The sequence below is a fragment of the Ischnura elegans genome, chromosome X, assembly GCF_921293095.1.
Source record: "Ischnura elegans chromosome X, ioIscEleg1.1, whole genome shotgun sequence".
NCBI classification, from domain to species: Eukaryota; Metazoa; Arthropoda; class Insecta; order Odonata; family Coenagrionidae; genus Ischnura; species Ischnura elegans.
In genome coordinates, this window is record NC_060259.1 from 122,023,252 (window position 1) to 122,043,575 (window position 20,324).

At 44.1% G+C, this 20,324-nt stretch overlaps 2 protein-coding genes across 5 annotated transcripts in view; one reads left to right on the forward strand and one right to left on the reverse strand.

Annotated features, from left to right (window-relative positions):
* The first annotated feature begins 1,842 nt into the window (after nucleotides 1–1,842).
* LOC124171802 lies at nucleotides 1,843–2,547 on the forward strand. Its single transcript, XM_046551122.1, has 2 exons — nucleotides 1,843–2,075; nucleotides 2,164–2,547. The coding sequence occupies exons 1-2, from the start codon at nucleotides 1,862–1,864 to the stop codon at nucleotides 2,394–2,396; spliced, it is 447 nt and encodes a 148-aa protein (XP_046407078.1). The 5' UTR covers nucleotides 1,843–1,861; the 3' UTR covers nucleotides 2,397–2,547.
* Nucleotides 2,548–5,141: 2,594 nt separating this feature from the next.
* Nucleotides 5,142–20,324, reverse strand: part of LOC124171505 — a 247,691-nt gene continuing 232,508 nt past the window's right edge. For 2 of the 4 annotated variants that reach the window (XM_046550684.1, XM_046550683.1), the window contains exon 5: nucleotides 5,143–5,458. In XM_046550684.1, the coding sequence (XP_046406640.1) occupies nucleotides 5,396–5,458 (63 nt within the window). In that variant the 3' untranslated portion in view covers nucleotides 5,143–5,395. Of the gene's footprint in view, nucleotides 5,459–20,324 lie in introns of all 4 variants that reach the window. The other 2 variants (XM_046550685.1, XM_046550681.1) reach the window with 2 other exon arrangements.

The following is a 20,324-nucleotide window of genomic DNA, read 5'->3' on the forward strand; positions in this document are numbered from 1 at the left end:
GCCATGCTGGACTAATCAGGAGAATGGAAATGGCCCTAAGAAGACCCTTGCATTGGTTTGTTCGCCTGCTTCATTTCAATGAACTATCGTTCAGAACCGTCAAAAGAACTGATGACCCTGGAAAACTTTGTTATCGAAGTTTACGCTCCAATGCGGTTTTCAATAAAATTGAGAAAATATCGAACAGAAGTCCCGAAGCATATTATGATTCTTCTTATGAAATATAGAAATAGAGACATCTAATTATGCCGCTACTCTATGATTCAGGGAAATGTAATTTTGCTCACCCAGAGAATATTCCGCTTGCAATGTTAGCCGATGAACGCAGACAAATTCGTGCAATGGCCATCACAAATACATTGAAATCGAGAGAAACTCAGCAGGAGGAATTGAGGAAATTCGAATTTTCCAAAGCTAACCTTCTACGGAGTGAAGAGTTTTCGGGATCGCCACCGGGTCAGGAACTCCATATCTGCCGACGTTTCAATGTCCGACTCGGTCATCAAAACATCTGCAGACATGGAGTTCCTGACCCGGTGGCGATCCCGAGAACTCTTCACTCAGTCCATTCGCCGGGAAAGCACAAAATCTTTCTAAACTTCGATGCTCAAAATTATATTGACTTGGTTGACTGTGAACCAATTGAGGTAATTCAACCACCAATAGTAGCTGGGATGACAAACAAAAACTTGGAAGACCTTGTTACGGAAAGATCTGTATCAGATCCTTTTCCCTGCCATACACAAGCAGTTGAAAGGATGGTACAAATGATAATGTTAGCATCAAAATCCGTGTGCAGTATAGAACGCAGGCATGGATGGGCATTATCGTGCATAAGAGATGGATACTAATAATAATAATGGAATAGAATAATTTTCTCAGAGTAATTGATGTGCTTTCACAATTGTGTCCTTCGGAAGGTTGGCTGGGGGGGACACGGGTGGAACTCGATGGCAGCCTCTTCCTCGTGGTGAGTTCTGGGTAGTTTCTTTACGAAACTTGCAGAGAGCTACTTAGTGAAATGCTTAGTTTTCAGGTTCTGTTTTTTCTAAGCCTAAGTTGAATTTCTTGTTGAAAATAGCTGCGCAGGTAAGTTATTCGTCATTATGATTGATGTTAATTTCAAATAATTTACCTTATTACTACTTTTTGTGGGATTATTTACTACCATATGATGACTTATATGATAAGAAATGAAATTTAATCGAAATAAATATTTTTTTACCAGCAATTTAGCCCCCAAAATGGAGTTTTAGAAATGTAGGCAAAAATGAGTTGTGTGGTGCGGGTGGTCTATACTCTAATTTTGTTGTTAATTCATAGACATTTTTTTAACCATAGATTTTGTCAAAAAAAACTTCAAATTTCATTTTCATAAACTATAAACATGTATCCACTCTTTTTTATTATCCATTATACCATATTTTCATTAAATTCGTCTTCATAGCCGTTTGATTCTGAAATCAGCCTGATTTTTCGCAAAATTTTAAACTTTAGAGCTCGGGCGGCAGTGGTTAATATTATCCGATCTGAAAAAAATTTTGTGTGCGAGATCCCTATATCATTTCGCAACTTTCTCGCACAGGGCAAATTTGATCAGGAAAAAAAACCTTTTTTCGGCCCATCCTAGTGGACATGGTTTCTATTTTCTGTAATCTTCCTTGGACGTTAGCTTCTCACCATCACCAATACCTTAGTCAAATTTTCGGAAAACTGCACTCACGGACATTGCTGGAGAAACCTTCGCAGGATGATCGTCAGCATTGCCCTTTGCATTTTTGGTAACTGAAACTGTAGGTTGTCTTGCCTGTGTTTTTTTTTTAATTTTCTATATTTTTTACATACAATATTTTCTTTCAGAATGCCATTTGTGGTGGCTGAGTTTTTACCTCACCGGGAATTCAAGGACGTCACCGTCCAGACAATTCCAGCCTGCTGGATAGTTGGTGAGAATGTAACCAGGTACCCACCCCCTGGGTACTCCTGGGTTGCAATGAGCCGACTAATCCATAAAGAGGTTGCTCCCAAGGATAACTGGGAAATACTGGGGGTGAAGTTTGTTTCCCCCAACTTTGGTATGTATATGTGTGTAGTGCTTAGTTTTCATTATGTGCATAGATTTCTGCTTGGACCATAACTCTTTTAATTAAAAACTTTCCACAGATTCTTATTTGGAAGCAGTGAGTGTAGAGCGCAAGGCTGCTGAGTGTAGTGACACTCACCTTGAAGTGGTACTGGAGAGCATGGCTGGTGAGGAGAGGAAGCGGAAAAGGAAAGCTAAAAAAATCTGTTACCCAAGCGAGCTCATCACTAATACGAGTGTAGACGAAGATAATTGTTGGATTAGTGATCCTCCTCATTTGCCAGGTACATATGTCTTCACATACATTTCTTAGCATAAGTTGTTAGTTTAAGATTAGTTCATGCAATCTCATTAACTACTCTGCCTCAATTGATTCTCCCGCCAACTGTGCACTGCGGAGCGACAGACAGAAAACTCGAGGAATGGCTGCAGCAATGATATGTCTTGACCTTCATGCCAATCGAAGAGAATTTTTTTGATGCACTGTGGCTTAGGTGAGAGAGATTATAAAAAATCACGTCCAATCTCATTAAAAACAAAAGAAGAGACATGCTGACTCCTGGGAATGCTATTATCCATGACGAGGACCGTCATCTCAGCGCTGATGCAGCCCAACTGTTCGTTGAGCAATTTCATTGGGACATTTTCGATTAGTCTTAGACACCTAAGCAATAGTCAATTTACCATTCCTTCGCAAAGCTATGGAATCTTATTGTGAAGCATGGCTAATTATGAGAGCCACTTCTCGGCATCAATTACACTCCCACTTGGTCTTACCCCTAGGGTTCTAGGCGAGACCAAGGCTCTCTAAAGGCCGTTTTACATGGGGCACGGAATTGTGCAGGTTAGAGCAGCATCAATTTCTAAATGTCGTGGAATTGTGCAAATGAATGAACGAAATTAGGACAGGGGCTATTTTGCCATCTCACGGCCACGCATTCTCGCATATGTTCTAGTAATTCACCGCTTTACATGGTGCAATTTTGACTGCACCTTCGTACACACGTCAGATTGTGCAAGTACGAGCGAGGCAAATCAAAGACCTTCCCAGAATGCGGCACGCAAGCCATATTCTGCTTTTTTCTCTCTCTTCGTACCTAGGTAATTGGTGAGCAGATAGCATCATAATTACTACGAAGCAGGTTCGTCGCAATCCACCATTTTAGGGACATCACTAAATACGGATAGTGTGGAAACAGCCGTCGAGCATTGTTTGCTATCATGCAATGTTGTGTGCGTGATAGTTTAGCAAAAAATATTTTTAATAACTCCATAAATGAGTTTCACTTAATTTCCAACGTTCCCACAGCTGCAACGCTTCGTAGTCTGGTTCATACAGCCATCGTAAAACATCCCAACTCTTCTTGAATGCCCGACAATTCTTTCAATGAACTTAAAAAAAAAACTAGATATCTTAAGGAGCGTTTAGCCTAACAATGGTGGACACGCACCGCCTTTCCCGCAGTGGTGGCGGAGTGGTGTTGACGGAGTATATTATGAACTCACTAATGGTGATATATGATCTTGTTTTTTCTCGGCGAATATTTCTTATAAATATTTCTCGGGTTTCTAGCCCAGTGAGACTTTTTTGGTCTAACGTTTCGACGGAACACTCTTCCATCGTCCTCAGAGAATGAATGTGCTGCAGGCCTGCCTTCCTGCGCTTATATAGCCGTTCAAACCAGGGGGCATTGTTGTCGTCTTCTGTCCGTTATCTTTTTGATTAACGGTTTCCATTCCGTGCTTATCGTGTACCCAGAATCGCGATTTACTTTATTCCTCTCCAGCCGGATCTCAATGGCTTCTTTAAGGAGACGATCCCAAAACAAAGGTGCCTTAGAGATCACTCGAGCCTCATCGAAAGATATTATATGATCTTCCGTTAGGCTGTGTTCAGCGAGGGCCGATTTCTCCGGATGGAACAGTCTTATACACCTCTTGTGCTCTTTAATTCGTGTCTCTACCGTGCGCCCAGTCTCTCCGATGTACACTTTCCCACACTGACATGGGATACGGTAAACTCCAGGTGTTCTGAGTCCCAAGTTGTCCTTCACACGCACTAAATCCCCACGCAGTTTTTGCGGTGGTTTGTGTATAGTTTCAATATTCCGCTTTGCTAATGGTGAGTAACGAATAATAATCAATGCCTTTCGTTTTCATTGATGAAGGAAACTACCCTATTAAGAGATTTCAAAAACGGACTCCTTCACACGCCTGGATATCCGCAGCTACTAGATCGTTTGGAGTTTATTAGTTGCGTTAGAGCAGAGGCCAGAGATAATCACTCCGCAGAGTAACATTTGCAACGGAAACGGCCTAAAAAGCGAAATCAGGAATTCACACAATGCACCCCGCCCCACGGCATCTCACGCATTAATAATCTCAAATCCTGAACAGGTCAGGCTATTGGGCGGATTAATTGGGCCAATCCGGAATGCATGCAAGCTAGAATATGCACCTACGACTACCTACGAGTTCATCCATTCAATGGTCATGTTTTCAGAGAGCTTAACCCTCATTCAAAAATTGTTTTTTGAGAAGGCTTTTTGTGATTTCATTCAATTCCTTGAAAAAACTACCTTCATTTTACCAAATCTTTGTGTATTAATCTATTCTAATCAATTCCGTGATACCATTGTTGCGCAAAATACATATTCCATGTTTACATTCTTCAGGTAACGACCTCTTTTAATATTTCATCGTCTTCCGTCCCTGCAATCAGCTTCCTCTTACCACTACCCCTCCACTTATCTTAGTCACTTCCAGTTACAGACTAACTAATATTTTCCAGCACCCGCTACCTCCTCGGTCAACGGTATATCATCCCTAATCACACATTTATACCATTTATCTCCCACTGTCCTTCCAGTTTTATTTCCCAAACAACATTAGATTAATTATATACTTTGCTATTCGATTATTGAAACAATGGCACTAATGGAGTAGCGTGGAGAAATGATGTCGGGTGAGGAGGTCCCTGATTCAGAGTCATCTCTCGGCGGCGTGGAGAGGCTGATTGCGGCGAAAGACGGATGGTGAGAATGGTGCATAATTTCAAGGAGGCAAGCCCATCATTAACTCATTCGGAATATTAATTGGAGTCATAATAGCGAGGGGCGGATAAGGGCTCTGGAAAAAAACTTCTTTTTAAGGGCCTCGTATTTTTCTAGACTTAAATGCCGCCCTCTCAAGGGATAGCTTATTGCACAGTGCCTGCCATAGGCAAATGGAGTTGATGGCTTGAATTAAAAATTGTGATGCATCGAAATAGGGCCCCAGAAAGCGATGCAAACAGGGATAAATATTTCGTACTCACTGAGAAATGGCCGCCGCATGAGGGGATAAACATTCACCTGGATCACCAGCGGAACTTACCTGAAAAAGGAGAATACGGGAGTTAATTTATGAACTTTTAAAATTCCATCAGCGAGATGGCAAGGGTGCAGCCACAAGGTGGATTTCCCAGCAATTAGGCCTCACGTAAACACACTCATGCTATCAAATTCATGCAATTATGCCCTCGGATAAGTAATTCGAGTAATTCTACGACCTTACCTTGCCTTTAGAGCCCTTTATCAGCACTTGAAAACGTGACACGAAGCATAAACACTCTTTTCAAACTACATGTGACAAAGGAAAAAAAGTGCCAAGTTTAAAAATACTTTGGCGGCGCATGCTCTCATTCCCGAATGCTGTCACTCTGTCATTTTAAAATAGCAGGGAGCCAAATTTAATCCTTAAAATTTTTCACTGGAAAAACCAACTACGGTACAGCGTTGTATTCCGGGGCAAAAAATGACAAACTGTCCAAAAGTTCCAAGGCTAGCATAAAAATGGAGCATCGGAATAAAAGAGACAACATAGTTAAATGAGTAAAATAGCAAACGTCACCATGCCATTCTGTATATTCTTTTACCTTCATGTATATGCTCAGAAAAATTATTGAATAATCGTGCAAGCACTCTCTCAAACTAGTGACGCAATCCGAATGGATATGACCGTGATACATGTCAAACTCACGCTTCGATTCATTATCATTGTCAAGATTGCTGTTTTCAGTATTGCAATATGTTTCAAGGAAACATGTTATAGTTGATTATCATTATTAAGTATCCTACCGATTAAGGTAAGTTTCCATGGAGAGCTGGACTCCTGGAGCCCCCCATCACATCTGCACATCCCTCTTCAGTGATCCATATGACCTAATACCTTCCATTCTATCCAGAAATCCTATTCTTTTCCTTCCCCTCCCTTGCTTACCTAACATTCTTCCCTCTAACACTGTTTTCAACATCCCATCCCCTCTAAGTACTCGTTCCATCCATACCTTCTGTCTCCTCCGTATCTCATCTAAAAGCTGCCTCTGCTCACCCACCATGTCCAGCCTCCTTTGTCGTTCCTCCTCCTCTCCCTCCACTTCACCTCCTCCATTCTTTGCTACACCCACATCTCGAATGCCTTGAGCCTTCTCTCGTCCTCCTTCCTAAGTGTCCACGTTTCTGCACCGTAAAGCGCTACACTCCAGATCAGACACTTCACTAGCCTTTTCTTTAAATTCTTACATAGCAAACCTCCCAGAAGCTATTGTTGATTACAAAGTAAAATATGGTCTTATTGAAGGATCTAAGGTTTTCCCGGCGAATAGACTGGAGGAAGAGTTCTCGGGTTTCCGGCCGGGTCCAAGGGTTTGTCAGCCCCGACGTTTCGAAGGCTAAGTCTGCCATCGTCTTCAGGGTGAATGGATTAGCCAAGTTGTGTCCTTCCTATATACCGTCGCGTTGGTTTCAGGTGGGCTCTGATTGGTCGACGGTCGGGCCAATGCGTGTCCTCTCCCCCTTCAGCTTTTTCAGAGCTGGTTTCCACGCATTGCTCAGGTGGAAGCCGGAGTCTCGGTTCATGTTTTTCCCCTCAAACCTGATTTCTACTGACTCCTTCAGGACACGGTCCCAGTAATTTTTGGCCTGGCATATTAGTTTTGTATCTTGAAAATTTATTCGGTGACCGTTTTCTAGGCTGTGCTCGGCCACTGCAGACTTATTGGGATAGTACAGTCTGATGCATCTTTCGTGCTCCTTCAAGCGTTTTTCAATGGTGCGTCCGGTCTCCCCGATGTACACTTGGCCGCACTCACACGGTATGCGATAGACTCCTGATGTCTTCAATCCAAATTTATCCTTGGTGGTTCCGAGAAGGGCCTTGAGTTTTCCCAGTGGTTTGTGGATTGTCTCCACATTATGCCTTCTTAATATCCTAGAAATTTTGTTGGATATTGTTGAGACATATGGCAGGCAGGCTCTCCCTGTTGGTTTTACGTCAGGTTTATCAGCTTCTGCTTTTTTCCTTAAGGACTTTTTAAGGGTCATTTTGATGTCTCCCTCTGTAAATCCGTTTGAGCGGAAGGTAGTCCTCAGGTGATCAATTTCCGACTTTAGGTGTTCGGCGTCAGAGACAGCTTTGGCTCGGTGGATGAGAGTTCTCAACACTCCATTTTTCTGCGCTGGGTGGTGGTGGCTCCTTCCATTGAGGTACAGGTCCTTGTGCGTGGGTTTCCGATACATGCTGTGTCCTCGGCTGCCGTCAGCCCTTTGTTCAATCAGGATGTCTAGGAAGGGTAGCCGGTTGTCCTTTTCGGTCTCCGTGGTGAACTTGATGTTGGGATGGACGCTGTTCATATGCGCTAGGAAGTCCGTCAGCGACTCGGATCCGTGTGGCCAGACTATGAAGGCGTCATCCACATATCCAAAAAAGTGCTTCCGGTGGAGAGGGGCCGACTCAAGTGCTCGTTCCTCAAAGTCCTCCATGAATAGATTGGCGATGGCCGGTGACAGCGGGGAACCCATGGGTACTCCTTCTTTCTGCTTGTAGAACTTCCCCTGATACAGGAAGTACCGTATAAGCTTGTGTAAGAGGCGCACACGTGTAAGAGGCGCACCCCTATTTTGAGCATCAGAGCTATAAAGAAAAAAAATTTTACGGCATTTTTTTTTATACTACCGCGCGGTGTTGCAGACGTGCGCCGGGAATTTCGACAGTTATCGAACTTTCCTCTTTCAATATTAATTGAAAGAGGAAAGGAAAGGAAAATTTCCTCTTTCAATTAATATTGAGAGAGGAAATTTTGATAACTGCGGCGGTAACAGCGGTATAAGAGGGAGTAGAAAGAGTTCCGATCCTCTCTTCGCATACGCCGTTGCTCTGCGATGCTTGTCCTACTCACGAACAATTTTGTTTAAATGCTCTCGCAGGAGTATTGCAATAGAATTGCAGCCATGGAAAATTTTAAGGCAAAACACGACAGGCATTTAGCACGAACCTTCCCAAGAGCTTGGACGACAATCGGGCAATCTACGCGCCGTAGGATAATAACCACGTCGTAGATTTAACGGAACCACCCTCGGTCCTCCATCAGCCAATGCCTCTGCCGTTTTTTTCCCTTTCCGAGACCCCACAGGAAAACATCAAGTTACAGGGGAACAATGGAAACGTGTTTCATCCCTACCCCGTTTCACCAACTGACCTTGATCGATCTCCCAGTTTCTGGAGGCCAAATGCTAGGTGAGTCATCAACTGAGCCCGAAGATATCTCGATAGCTTTCAATAATTGTATGACACGCGCGAGGTTCAAAAAAAGAAAGATATCTAACGAGACGCATATCTGACAGAATTTAAGTTTTTTAAGATCTAATTGTTTGACACAAAGATTTACAGTTACAGAAACAAGCGTAGCATAAGCGCACTCAAACAAGACGAGACCGACTGGAAACTTTATGCAACGCAAACTGCATATATCACATTGCTGCTCCTTCGCCCCTTCGCTTTGAAGGCAACGACGTCAAATGCAAGATCGGACGTGTTCTTCCCGTGCTCCTTCGCTCATAGCTTCGTAGCTTGAAATACGGAGGGGAGGGAGCGCGCACCTTCCCCTCCGTATTTCGTCGCTTGCTTCGAAGACGGAGGGATCGCGCTCCTTCCCCTGGACCTCTCCTTCCGCGCTCTTCACTTACAAGCATTTCTGATTTCTACCATCCACAATTTAGTCCAACAATGAACACACTCGTTCGAATTTTTTAAAAACGCAGGTTTTGATACCAATATAATTTTCAGTTGCAATAATCGTCATATTTGCGTCTGAAGATGATTTTTGGAAAATCAGGTCCTCAGCGTAATGGAAATTACTCGGCAAGACAGATATTGACTATTGACCAGGTATGTCATTCAAAAATACGCGTTTCTCTAAGTTTGATAAGCGATTACTATATGCAGTATAAATGCCGCGGGATGCCCACTCGTGGCAGTAAATTTAGCGCGCCCTCCGGAGCGAAAAACCCCCGCGCGATCTTTTCCATTTTCACCTCTGGGGTACCGACGTGACGGCGCGATGCTTACAAGAAAAGCAAACAGGGCATTTTAAAAATACGTCACTAAGGGAGAAACTCCCCTGCCTGCCGCTTGTTTTTGACCTAGGATTACAGATAACTGACTTACACTGAAAACCAAGGCCACTCAGTTCCCCTCAGACTTTCGACCGGTAAAGGGGAGGGGGGAAGATAAGAAGTTTGTGTAAGAGGCGCACCCTCATTTTCGGCTGCAATTTTTGGAAAAAAGGTGCGCCTCTTACACGAGCTTATACGGTACGTTGAGGAGAGGACATGTTGGAAGAGGTCGACCGTTTTCTGGTCGAATCTCGCTTCGAGGAGCTTCAAGGTGTAACTGATTGGGACTCTGGTGAAAAGCGAAATGACATCAAAGCTCACTAGTATGTCCTGTTCTTCAATCCGAATAGTTTTTAGGGTCTTGACGAAATCTGTGGAGTTCTTGACGTGGTGATCGCACCAGCCCACGAAGGGGGACAGAAGACTTGTGAGATGTCTCGCCAGGTTATATGTCGGAGATCCTATTGCGCTCACAATGGGCCTCAAGGGAACGCCTTCCTTGTGCACCTTAGGCAGGCGGTACAGCCTGGGTGGCACTGGTGCCTGTGGTATAAGGTTTTTGGTATCCTCCGATGCTGAGATGGACTAATTAAAATGGAAAAAATTACTGGGACCGTGTCCTGAAGGAGTCAGTAGAAATCAGGTTTGAGGGGAAAAACATGAACCGAGACTCCGGCTTCCACCTGAGCAATGCGTGGAAACCAGCTCTGAAAAAGCTGAAGGGGGAGAGGACACGCATTGGCCCGACCGTCGACCAATCAGAGCCCACCTGAAACCAACGCGACGGTATATAGGAAGGACACAACTTGGCTAATCCATTCACCCTGAAGACGATGGCAGACTTAGCCTTCGAAACGTCGTTGGTGCAGTAAAACCCTTGGACCCGGCTGGAAATTGTAGTTTTCGGAAAATAAAATACATTAGTGAAATTTGTTATTATATAATTATAAATTTCATTTATTAAGACATTACAGAAAAAAATAACAGCCATCTGCCAATTAGAAAGCACTTTTTAAAAGAAATGAAAACGACACAGGTGGCTGAAACCAAAGGAGGGATTAAAAAGCACCTGGGGAAGGCATGCCGTTAGACAGACCTTAAAAGGGCCGGCAACAACATATTACAAGGCGAATGAACCTTTTCCTTGCTTAACGGCAAACATATTTCAACATTCAATGCCATCGGTTAAGAAACGCAATGAAGACAACCATAAAAGTCTCTTTTTATATTCACAGATAAGAAATGCAAAAACTATGAAGCGCTCTTGTTGAAATTTACTGGAATGGGAACATAAGATTTGAAAACCAAACTACTTCCCGCTACATGGGAAAGAAATGGAAGATAATATTAATATTTTAATATCTTATTCAGAATCTCTAATTTATCGGCATAAATAATAACTTCTCAATTCAAAATAAATCCATGCTTCAGTTTTTAACTCTTACCAAATACTTTGGGTCTTAGCATTAGGTATTAGCAGTGACGAGACGTTTGCCAACTTCACTCCCTCCAGTTTCTATTTTCATGGCTTCCAGCGTGCAGGCAGAGCAAGAGGCGGGGAAGATACAAAGGAACGCGTACTCGCACAGCGGCATTCAACACGAATAGCATGGACAAAAGCAATTCCAAAGGCAGAGCCGCCATTCGGTCGAGGGGGGATTTAAATAGGTCGACAACGATCTTGAAGGATCGCTTGGCATAATGAGGCTTTGTCCCGGGAGGAGTCGAGGGGAGTGGAATGGCTGATGAGTGATATGCAGAGAGGGGCCGAAGGAAGCAAGGCGATGCATGAAAGCAGTTGAGCCTACAGCCACGGAACTACAACCACGGAGGCTTCTCGTTACGGAATAAACGTGAAGACTGCGGGAAGCTTATTTATTGGTGCTGCCATAATTATGTACCGCAAAGGTTGCAGGTAAGCGTGCATGTTAAATTAATAGTCAATTTTGCTTGGATTATAGGCTTTCGAAGCATTCACAAAATCGATATAATTGACACATTTCATCAACATTATAGAGTATTACCACCCTCGACAAGAAAAAGAATGTATATTTTTGGGTTGGGGCATGCAACTAACTTGGAGTATGAGTTGAGATGGGGACTTTCGTTCAGTTGTTACAGCAAATATAGTTTCCGACTCGTCATAAAGGCCGGCGTACTTCTGATTCACAGGAGATAAGACAGAATAGCGTATTCCGGAATTCACCTGCAAAGGAAGGTAGGAGGAACAGCCAAAGTCCCGTCCACACAACTCCATGACTACGACGGTCGCCCTTCTGACGTCGCTTCCTGTTGACGAGAGGCGCGCCTGAAATGGAAATCTTCGCATCAATGCGAATCCGCAAGGACACATCGGTGTCCATCAAACAAGACATACTCACGCAAGGCGGCAAGTGGGAAAAGTCCAATTGAAAAAAACACAGCACCCGGAGAGCGAGGCAAAAGAATTCAATGCCACGGCAAAATGCCTCCGCATACAAATCACGAATGAAAATCATTCGAAAGTAAAATTCACTTTGTGTGTGTCCCGCTGGCACTTTATACCCGACCATGTTTTGGACATTGCTTAGTCGTCGCCAAGTCTCCTTGTCATTGTTAATACTTGAGCAGAGGATTATCAATGATTTCCTTTCGTGGCATACTTAACGTTAGAAATTTTGAAGGTTACAAGTGAGAGCAACAATGATGCACTAAAGGGTAAAAAATCTTTTTAAAAATCTAGTTCTAGTGCCCCCACCGAATTTGTAAGTTCATTATTTGTATGTATGCAATGCTGGATTAGTCTGTCTTGGAGTCGATCATTTCATCCGTTGGCAATTCGGATTAAATTAAATGCTCTTCAATGAGTGATTTGGAGGGGGAAAATATGGTAATTGATTCACCTCTGAAAAATACTCTGCAATAAAGTTCGCAAGTCTTTCGTGTTTGAATTATTACAATTGTCTTAACCTATAATTTTGCCTTCTATGTGGCATAGGATTTAAAGGAAACGAAAAAAATGTCCCTCCGCAGAAAAATACAAAAAAATAAGGCGTTTATTCACACAACTACATTCACTTTTGCGAGAAAGATTTCTGTAGAGTGCCGTGAAAGATTTAAAAATCTAGGTTCATCGCAATGAAATAATATTCTAGAGGCATAAGCATATTCATGGTCCTGCATTAATTCCTTTGGATCGGAATAGCGAGCTGAGAAAGCAATTCATGGAGTAGTGAAAGCAAAAGAAAAGAGGAGAATGAGATAGAGAGATAATTTCAATAATGCTCCCTATTTTATTCTTGTGCGAACCATGGTCTCCGGATATTATCAAAGGCACTGCTAAAAAGAATATCAAGTCATGCGCTGAATGAGTGAATGTGGTGCTACAGGAGAATGAAGAAACTCAAATGGATCAACCAAGTCGACAATGAGGAAGCCCTTGGAATAGCAAGAGAGAAAAAGCCTCATGAAAACTTTGATGAGAAAACAAAGCAACCAAATAGGCCATACCTGGAGACATGGTGGCCTGATGAAGACAATTGAAGAGTGACATGTGGATGACTAGAATAGAAACGGAAGTTTACGAATAAAAATATGGAACAGATAAAGGACGATGTGAAAGAGACAGAATACGAAAATGAGAAAGCAATAGCAGACAGTAGAATTGCGTGGAGGTCAAACCAATCTTAGACTTGCTGACCAATAGTGATGACGATAACGATATTGCAATAGCGATGACTGCATTCGCCCTCCCCCTCTTCCTCTCTTCTCATCTACGCTGTGCCGACGGAGCGACCTGGATCTCTCGCTCGTTCATCACCGGCGGAGAAACTCTTCACCCCTGCCCTGCTGTGCTCTCTGCGGTTGCCGGGCACTGGACAGCGTCGCATCGGCCTGCCAACCGCTGGTCCTTCAGGCTCACCTATTGTGTTATAATTGTGTTGAACTTTAAATTTTGTATTAAAACCATACTGTCTGAAAATGTGGTTTATTTCCGCCACAGTCTGAGATGGTACTATCCACTGCAGCACTCAATTTACACAAGGCCAAGAGATCCAGCCACTGAGCCTTCGAACACAATTAATCGGCTGCTATCCCAACACCCTCCGCCACTCGCCCATAGAGGCTACTAGTGGGGCACCAAGTCAGTAATTGTACCTCACAGCTGCTTGTGTGTCTGCCTCGACTTCCAACCGCAAGTAGCGGCACGACTCCAACCAGTTCATTGAGGTGTAGCGTTGATTATTCTAAGATAAATTACTTACATTATTTACCTCGGTATTTCATTTCGTAGTTTTCACAATGTTGCGCTAGAGAGCTACGACGAAGAAGAACTAGATGACTCATCTAAGTAATTCGGAAATTTGGAGATAAGTACGAGAGAGGTCTTTCAGAAACCTTGGGGAGAAGATGTGCGTTTTAATCGTTGAAAGATCGGAGGAGGGGAGAACGGCAGGAGTATATACCACGGATGAGATATGCAGAGAAGGTGCTGAAGGATATAAAGCTGACAAATTATGAAGGTATTATAAGAATAGCTAACAGGAGCAAGGAGTGGAGGGCTGAGTAGAACCTATCTTTGGACTGACGACTGATCACTCACATAAGTGAACCCAGGTCACAAGGGGTGAGGTTGATAAACAATCCAAACGTATCAAACACTAACCCATCAATTTTTGGCATTCATAAATTCTCAAATTCAATTAATTACATCCACACCTACGTGCCACATACTCCCCCGCAAGCCACCGCAACAAGCGCGTGGCGGGGGATGTTTGGATACCACAAGTTTACAAGAATGAGAAAGAGAATTGCGTGTTGAAGTAACTTGCTTGAGTTTCACCAAGCAAGTTGCCATCAAATTTGCTTTATTTGGAGTGATTTTAAAGTTCCTCATTTCCTACTAATGGCGATGTTTTCACTCCACGCAATAATGTATGAATATGCTGAATGCGAACTTCAATTTTCAGAGATATTTGTGATTTACCGTCACTTATCTCTATGAATTCTCTCTGATGACAATCAATTGTATTATTCTACCTTATCTCCCTCTATTCTCTCCAATTAGAAACCATTTGTATCCAAAATCCCTCGCACACCCGAATCTGGAACGCTTCTGTGATTAAAAGACGCATGTTCCCGCGATGCTGTCCGCGATTTCAACACCGTCAAAACCACGCTCATTGAAATGAAAATTCCATACAATACATACTGTCTCTCAGAAAATAGGCGCCGGGAATTTGCCCTTAGCGGAACCTTTCCCTCTGTGGCGGACGAGCAAATCAAAACTGAACTTCTTGACCTAGGTTTTCCTATTGTCTCATGCAAACGCATATTCTCAACACGACCATCAGACAGGCAACGTCAGCGTGGAACTATGTCGGTTCCTCAATACCCGACCAAAGTGGTCCAAGTCGTTGCCGAATCCACAATCGACGCGGCAGCTCTCATGCAAATTACACACCTGACAGGCCTCAAAATTACCATCACAATCTTCAAAAAACCTGCACAACCAGTACAATGCCACCGCTGCCAAGCAATTGGGCATACTAAGAACTTCTGCAACCTCCCTCCAAAATGCGTGCGTTGAGGAGAAGGCCATATTAGCGCAGAGTGGAAAAAGACAACTGAAACTCCTGCCACATGTGCACTTTGCGGCAAGGCCCACACAGCTACCTACAGAGGCTGCGAAAAGCACCGCACAGCGAAAGCTGCCATGACTGCCCGCCGCAGCACGCCAGCTACTAACTCACTTCCCACTCCAGAACCCACTCCCCTGCTTCGCTCATTCGCCGCAGCCGCAAACCCACAACAATTTCCTTCCCTCACCAATGACCTTCCCGCAGACCAACCTTCAGATCCCAACGACCTTACCTCCTGGTTCCAATCCAACAGCTCCCAACTTTCCTCCCTTCAATCCGTTTCAGCAAGGAAACACTTCCTTCTGTCTCAAATGCTACTCCTCCAAGACTCACCATGAACATATACACTACAGACGTTAACTCTCTACATGTTATCTCTTGGAACTGCAATGGCGTACGGACTAAAAAACATGAACTCCTCCAGTACGCCATCGACACCAACATAGACATCATACTCTTACAGGAAACACACCTAAAACCCACACTCTCCTTTTTCTCTCCACACTACAAAACCTACAGACTGGACCGCAACACAACACGTGGCAGAGGAGTAGCAATTCTGGTCCGTAAGAACATTCCTCACTCCCTCCTCAACTCTCCCATTCCCGACGTGTTCGAAGCTCTTGGTGTATCGATCCACACGAAAGCCGGTCCCTTAAATATATACACAGTATGCAGAATCCCTTCCAAACACATGACAGTGGACAACCTAGAACGCCTGTTTTCTGTACCAAGCGGTATCTTCTTCGGCGACTGGAATGCTAAGCATTCATTTTGGAACAGCAACCGGACCAACAAAAACGGCAGAATCCTCTACAACTTTATTAAAAACAAAAACATCCTCCCACTTTCCCCACTCCAGTCAACGCATTATGCCCCACGATCATGCGACATTATTGATTTTGGATTCTCTCTAAACCTTCCCATTAAATTCACTCCCTCCGTTGTTTACTCCTTCACCCCCGACCATATGCCCTTAAAATTCTCCATCCCCATATCCAATAAGCAACTAATACCTTCCAAATTCACGGTAACAGATTGGGAAAAATTCCCTCTCCTGTTAAATGATTCTCTCTCCTCTCTCCTCCCAATCTCAAATCCCACCCCACAATCAATAGAGAAACAGGCAGAAGCACTTAAAACAGCCCTTCACTCCGCAAAAGACAACTCTCACGCACTTTTGTTCCCCGCAACACCAGACCTGACAGATTCCCCAAATACTTAGTCTCCCTGATCAAACTCCGCAACTCGGCCCGACATATCTGGCAAAGATAACACATTCCTGCCAACAAGATCAAGTACAACAAACTTGCCAACACCGTCACGCAACACCGTCAAAGCCGAGGTCAAGAAATACAGTACTGCGCTCTGGGAAAACCACATCAATAACCTCACGCTAGAAAATCCCACAGAAAGCCACCAAAAACCGATCTGGAGAACCCTACGATCCCTAAAAAGGGCAGACAAAAATCTATTCCACCCAATTATCTCCGACTCCAACCTCATATTCGACCCAGCTGAAAAAGTCGAAATCCAAGCAGACCACCTTCAGAAAACCATGGCCCCTGACCAATCACTTTCCCCTTTAGAACCTACAATCAATTCATTCCTAAGAACTCTCCATTCTTCATCCGTGTTCACTCCCATTGCTAACCCCTCAATAGTCCAAAAAATTCTAAACTCCCTCTCAACTAAAAAAGCACCCGGGCTAGACAATATTTCAAACACTCAGTTGAAATATGCCAGCCGTTCCCCAAACTTTCTATTCCTTCTTTCTGATCTCTTCAACCATTTCTATTCTTTCCCTTTCATCCCACCTGCATGGAAACAGGCAAAAGTTATCCTTCTTCCAAAACCGGGCAAAGATCCTAAAATTCCAGGCAACAGTCGTCCCATTTCTTTACTTTCTAACCTCTCCAAAATTCTCGAAATTATCGTTCTTCAACGCCTAGAATCCTTTTCATCAGAACACATCATTATCCGACCAGACCTGCTTGGGTTTCGAATAAAAATGTCTGCCCCACACCAAATCCTACGTTTGGTGGAAAAAATATCTCACGGTTTTAACAGTCGCAGAAGCAGGTCAACCATGAACGCAGTAGCAATCGATGGCAATGGATAAATCGCAAAGCGGCAAATTCTGATTCACATCCAATACGGGCGAGGTTTTCATTGAAGTCGTCAAAATCGGCCTTTAAAATAAGAAAGAAAAATAGAGAGAGGTTTTCGTGCCAAAACTTCCGTTCAAATACTGCTGTTTTCAAACAGTGCACACAAGTTGGAAGAAGGAAGCTGGCTGATGACCACACACACTATCGAAAGACTCGGAAGTGGATATTAGTTACGTAGGGAGGCGGAGAAAGGCCTCCCGGCCAGACCGGCAGTTCACGTAAATTGATGTGCGCCGCGCTGATTGTGTTAACTACGCAAACAACGAATATAATTAGCATTTTTTAAACTCATTAGTCATGTGATATCAAAGATTAGCCAAAATTTAATTTAATTTTCTCAAACAGCAGGTTCTATGAAAATATTCCTCCATTGCAATCGTGACCTCTTTTGTCTTTCAGCCTTTGCCATTGTGAAGCGCATTGACACTCTTTGATCGCCACAGTGACGATACTGATGGCAGGGTTAGCAAGTGAAACGAAACTGATGTTTCGTTTCGACCTGGAGGGAAACGATAATACGAGGCCTAGGTTTAGTTTCGTTCCCGCACGAAATTAAAATCATCAAGGAGTTCAGCTTCATCATCATCTTGTGGTGTTCTGCCCATCGGCAGGTCCCCCGTGCCAACGCTGTCTCCATTCTCTCCTGTCTCCGGCCATCTCCCTCAAGTCTCCATATTTTCCAATTTTAACGTTGTCGATAATCTTCAGCCTTCTCCTTCTTCTGACCCCTTCCACTATTCCCTCCAAAGCTGCTTTCAAAATTCCATTCCCTCTCATCAAATGTCCCAGCCAGTTACCCTTCCTTTGATTTATACCCATCAAAGTTCTGTTCTCATCTATCCTATTAAGCACTTGCTCATTCCTAACTCGATCTGTCCACCATATTCCCTCTATCTTCCTCCAAACCCACATATCAAATGCCCGAATCATGTCCCTATCTCTCTTCCCCATCGCCCAAGTCTCACATCCATACACAAACACTCTCCACACAGATTTCACCAATCTCTTACTATATTTTAATTCCTGCGCTTTATTACAGAAGGTTCTATTCTTCTTCTTGAAAACTTCTTTCGTCATTCCTGTGCTGACGGGCGTAATAATTAAGAAGAATTCTGTGGGATAACTCGTTTATTTCAGAGAGCGGAAAACAGCGTAACAATCTCGTACTGTGCAACATGACAAACTCCCCGCTCCGCCGTCAGCCTGCCGTATTTATACTCATCGGCCGACCCACCGCTCCTACATCAGCCCACCGTAATCATACACGCCGGCAGACACCCCGGGATGAAGGTCGCCCTGTTCGACCGCCAGAGCTCGAACCCGCCACATCTCTCCTTCTGAAAAAAACGAATAAAATATGTGGCGGCAAAAATGCCGTTACTGCATCTGCAGTCTTTGTGGAGGACGAACGATCACTCCTCTTCGTCCAGTTCGGTACTCTTGTACTGCTCCGTCTGCTCTCTCCGGCTGAACCTCTTTTTCACGAGGGTCTGGGAATGACCCCACGAACTCAGGATCGGGTCCCCCCTCCAATTCTGCTGGTGCCCGAGTCAGAGTCAGCGCTGCTCGATTTCTTCTCACGACTTCATGGCCGGTCTCCATGGCGAAGATATGATCGAGGACGACCTGCCTCTACAATGATTGTCCCATACTCCCGGCGGTCTTTCACCCATACTCTGTCCCCCGCTGTCAGTGAAGGCAGTTCTCAGGCGCGATGCCGTCGGTTGTAATTCCGCTTAGCCCTCTCTGTGATGAAGTGGTTCTTGTGCCGGAGGGCTTCGAGGTCGGGCCACTTAGGAGCTAACCGCATGTGACCCATTGGGACGTTTGTTCTGAGCTTTCGACCCATTAGTAACTCTGACGGAGAATACCCCGATTCCAACCTTGAAGATCGATATGCGAGAAGGCCCAAACATGGATCTGTTTCTTAGGCGAATATATTTTTTACAATTTTGACTGCTGCTTCCGCCTGGCCATTGCTTTTTGGATGATATGGACTGCTCGTTAGAAGTTCAAAACCGTATTCTCTCGCAAAATTTCGGAAGTCATTTCAACTAAAAGATTATCCATTGCCCATTATCCGCCCAGACGATTTCGGGAATACCATGCCGCGCGAAAATGGCTTTCAGTTTCCCAACCAATAAAGGTGCCCTAGTGTTCTCCAATCTAGCGACCTCAGGATATTTTGAAAAATAGTCAACTGCAACTAGATATTCTCGACCGCGGCTGTGGAAAATGTCAATCCCAACGACCTGCCAGGGTCGCGCTGGTGTCTCACTCGGCTTTAGCGGCTCCACTCTCCCTGGCCTGCGTTCAAGACATTCAGGACATATACTAATTAAATCTTGAATTTCTTTGCCTACGCCTGGCCACCACACGGACTCTTGGATCCTGTTCCTACACTTGGTGATTCCCAGGTGCCCTGCATGAAGTCGACTCAGCATATCTCTCCTTAATGATTCCAGAATTCCAGATTCTTGTCCCCCGGACTAGAAGACCGTTAAGGAGGAAGAGGTTTGCATGTTCACTGTAGAAATTAGTTTCCTCTAGGCGTAATTTATCCTTATGTGGCCAACCTTCTTCAACATACTTTATCAATCGGCGCATTTTTTCGTCTCGCTGCTGCGCTTCCCATACCGCCTTGAGTAATTTGTCAGTCATGGGTGTTTCCGCGCATATTTCCTGGACATAGAGCTCCACCTCTTCGTCACTCAGAATGTCGCTCTCTCTCGGCGTTTCGGGGATCGGAGATCTTGAGAGCGCATCCGGTGTAAACAACTTTTTCCCTGGAACGTACACGACATCATAATCAAAGCGCATGAGGCGCATGCGAAAACGCCACACTCGAGCTGAGAGTTCACTAATGGGTTTTGATCCCAAAAGCGCCACTAAAGGTTTGTGATCCATACCGAGAATAAATTCCTTCCCCAGTAAGTAACTAGAAAATTTTTCACACGCCCACGTGAGTGCTAAAACTTCCTTTTCTAATTGTGCATAGCGTCGCTCGGTTTCCTTC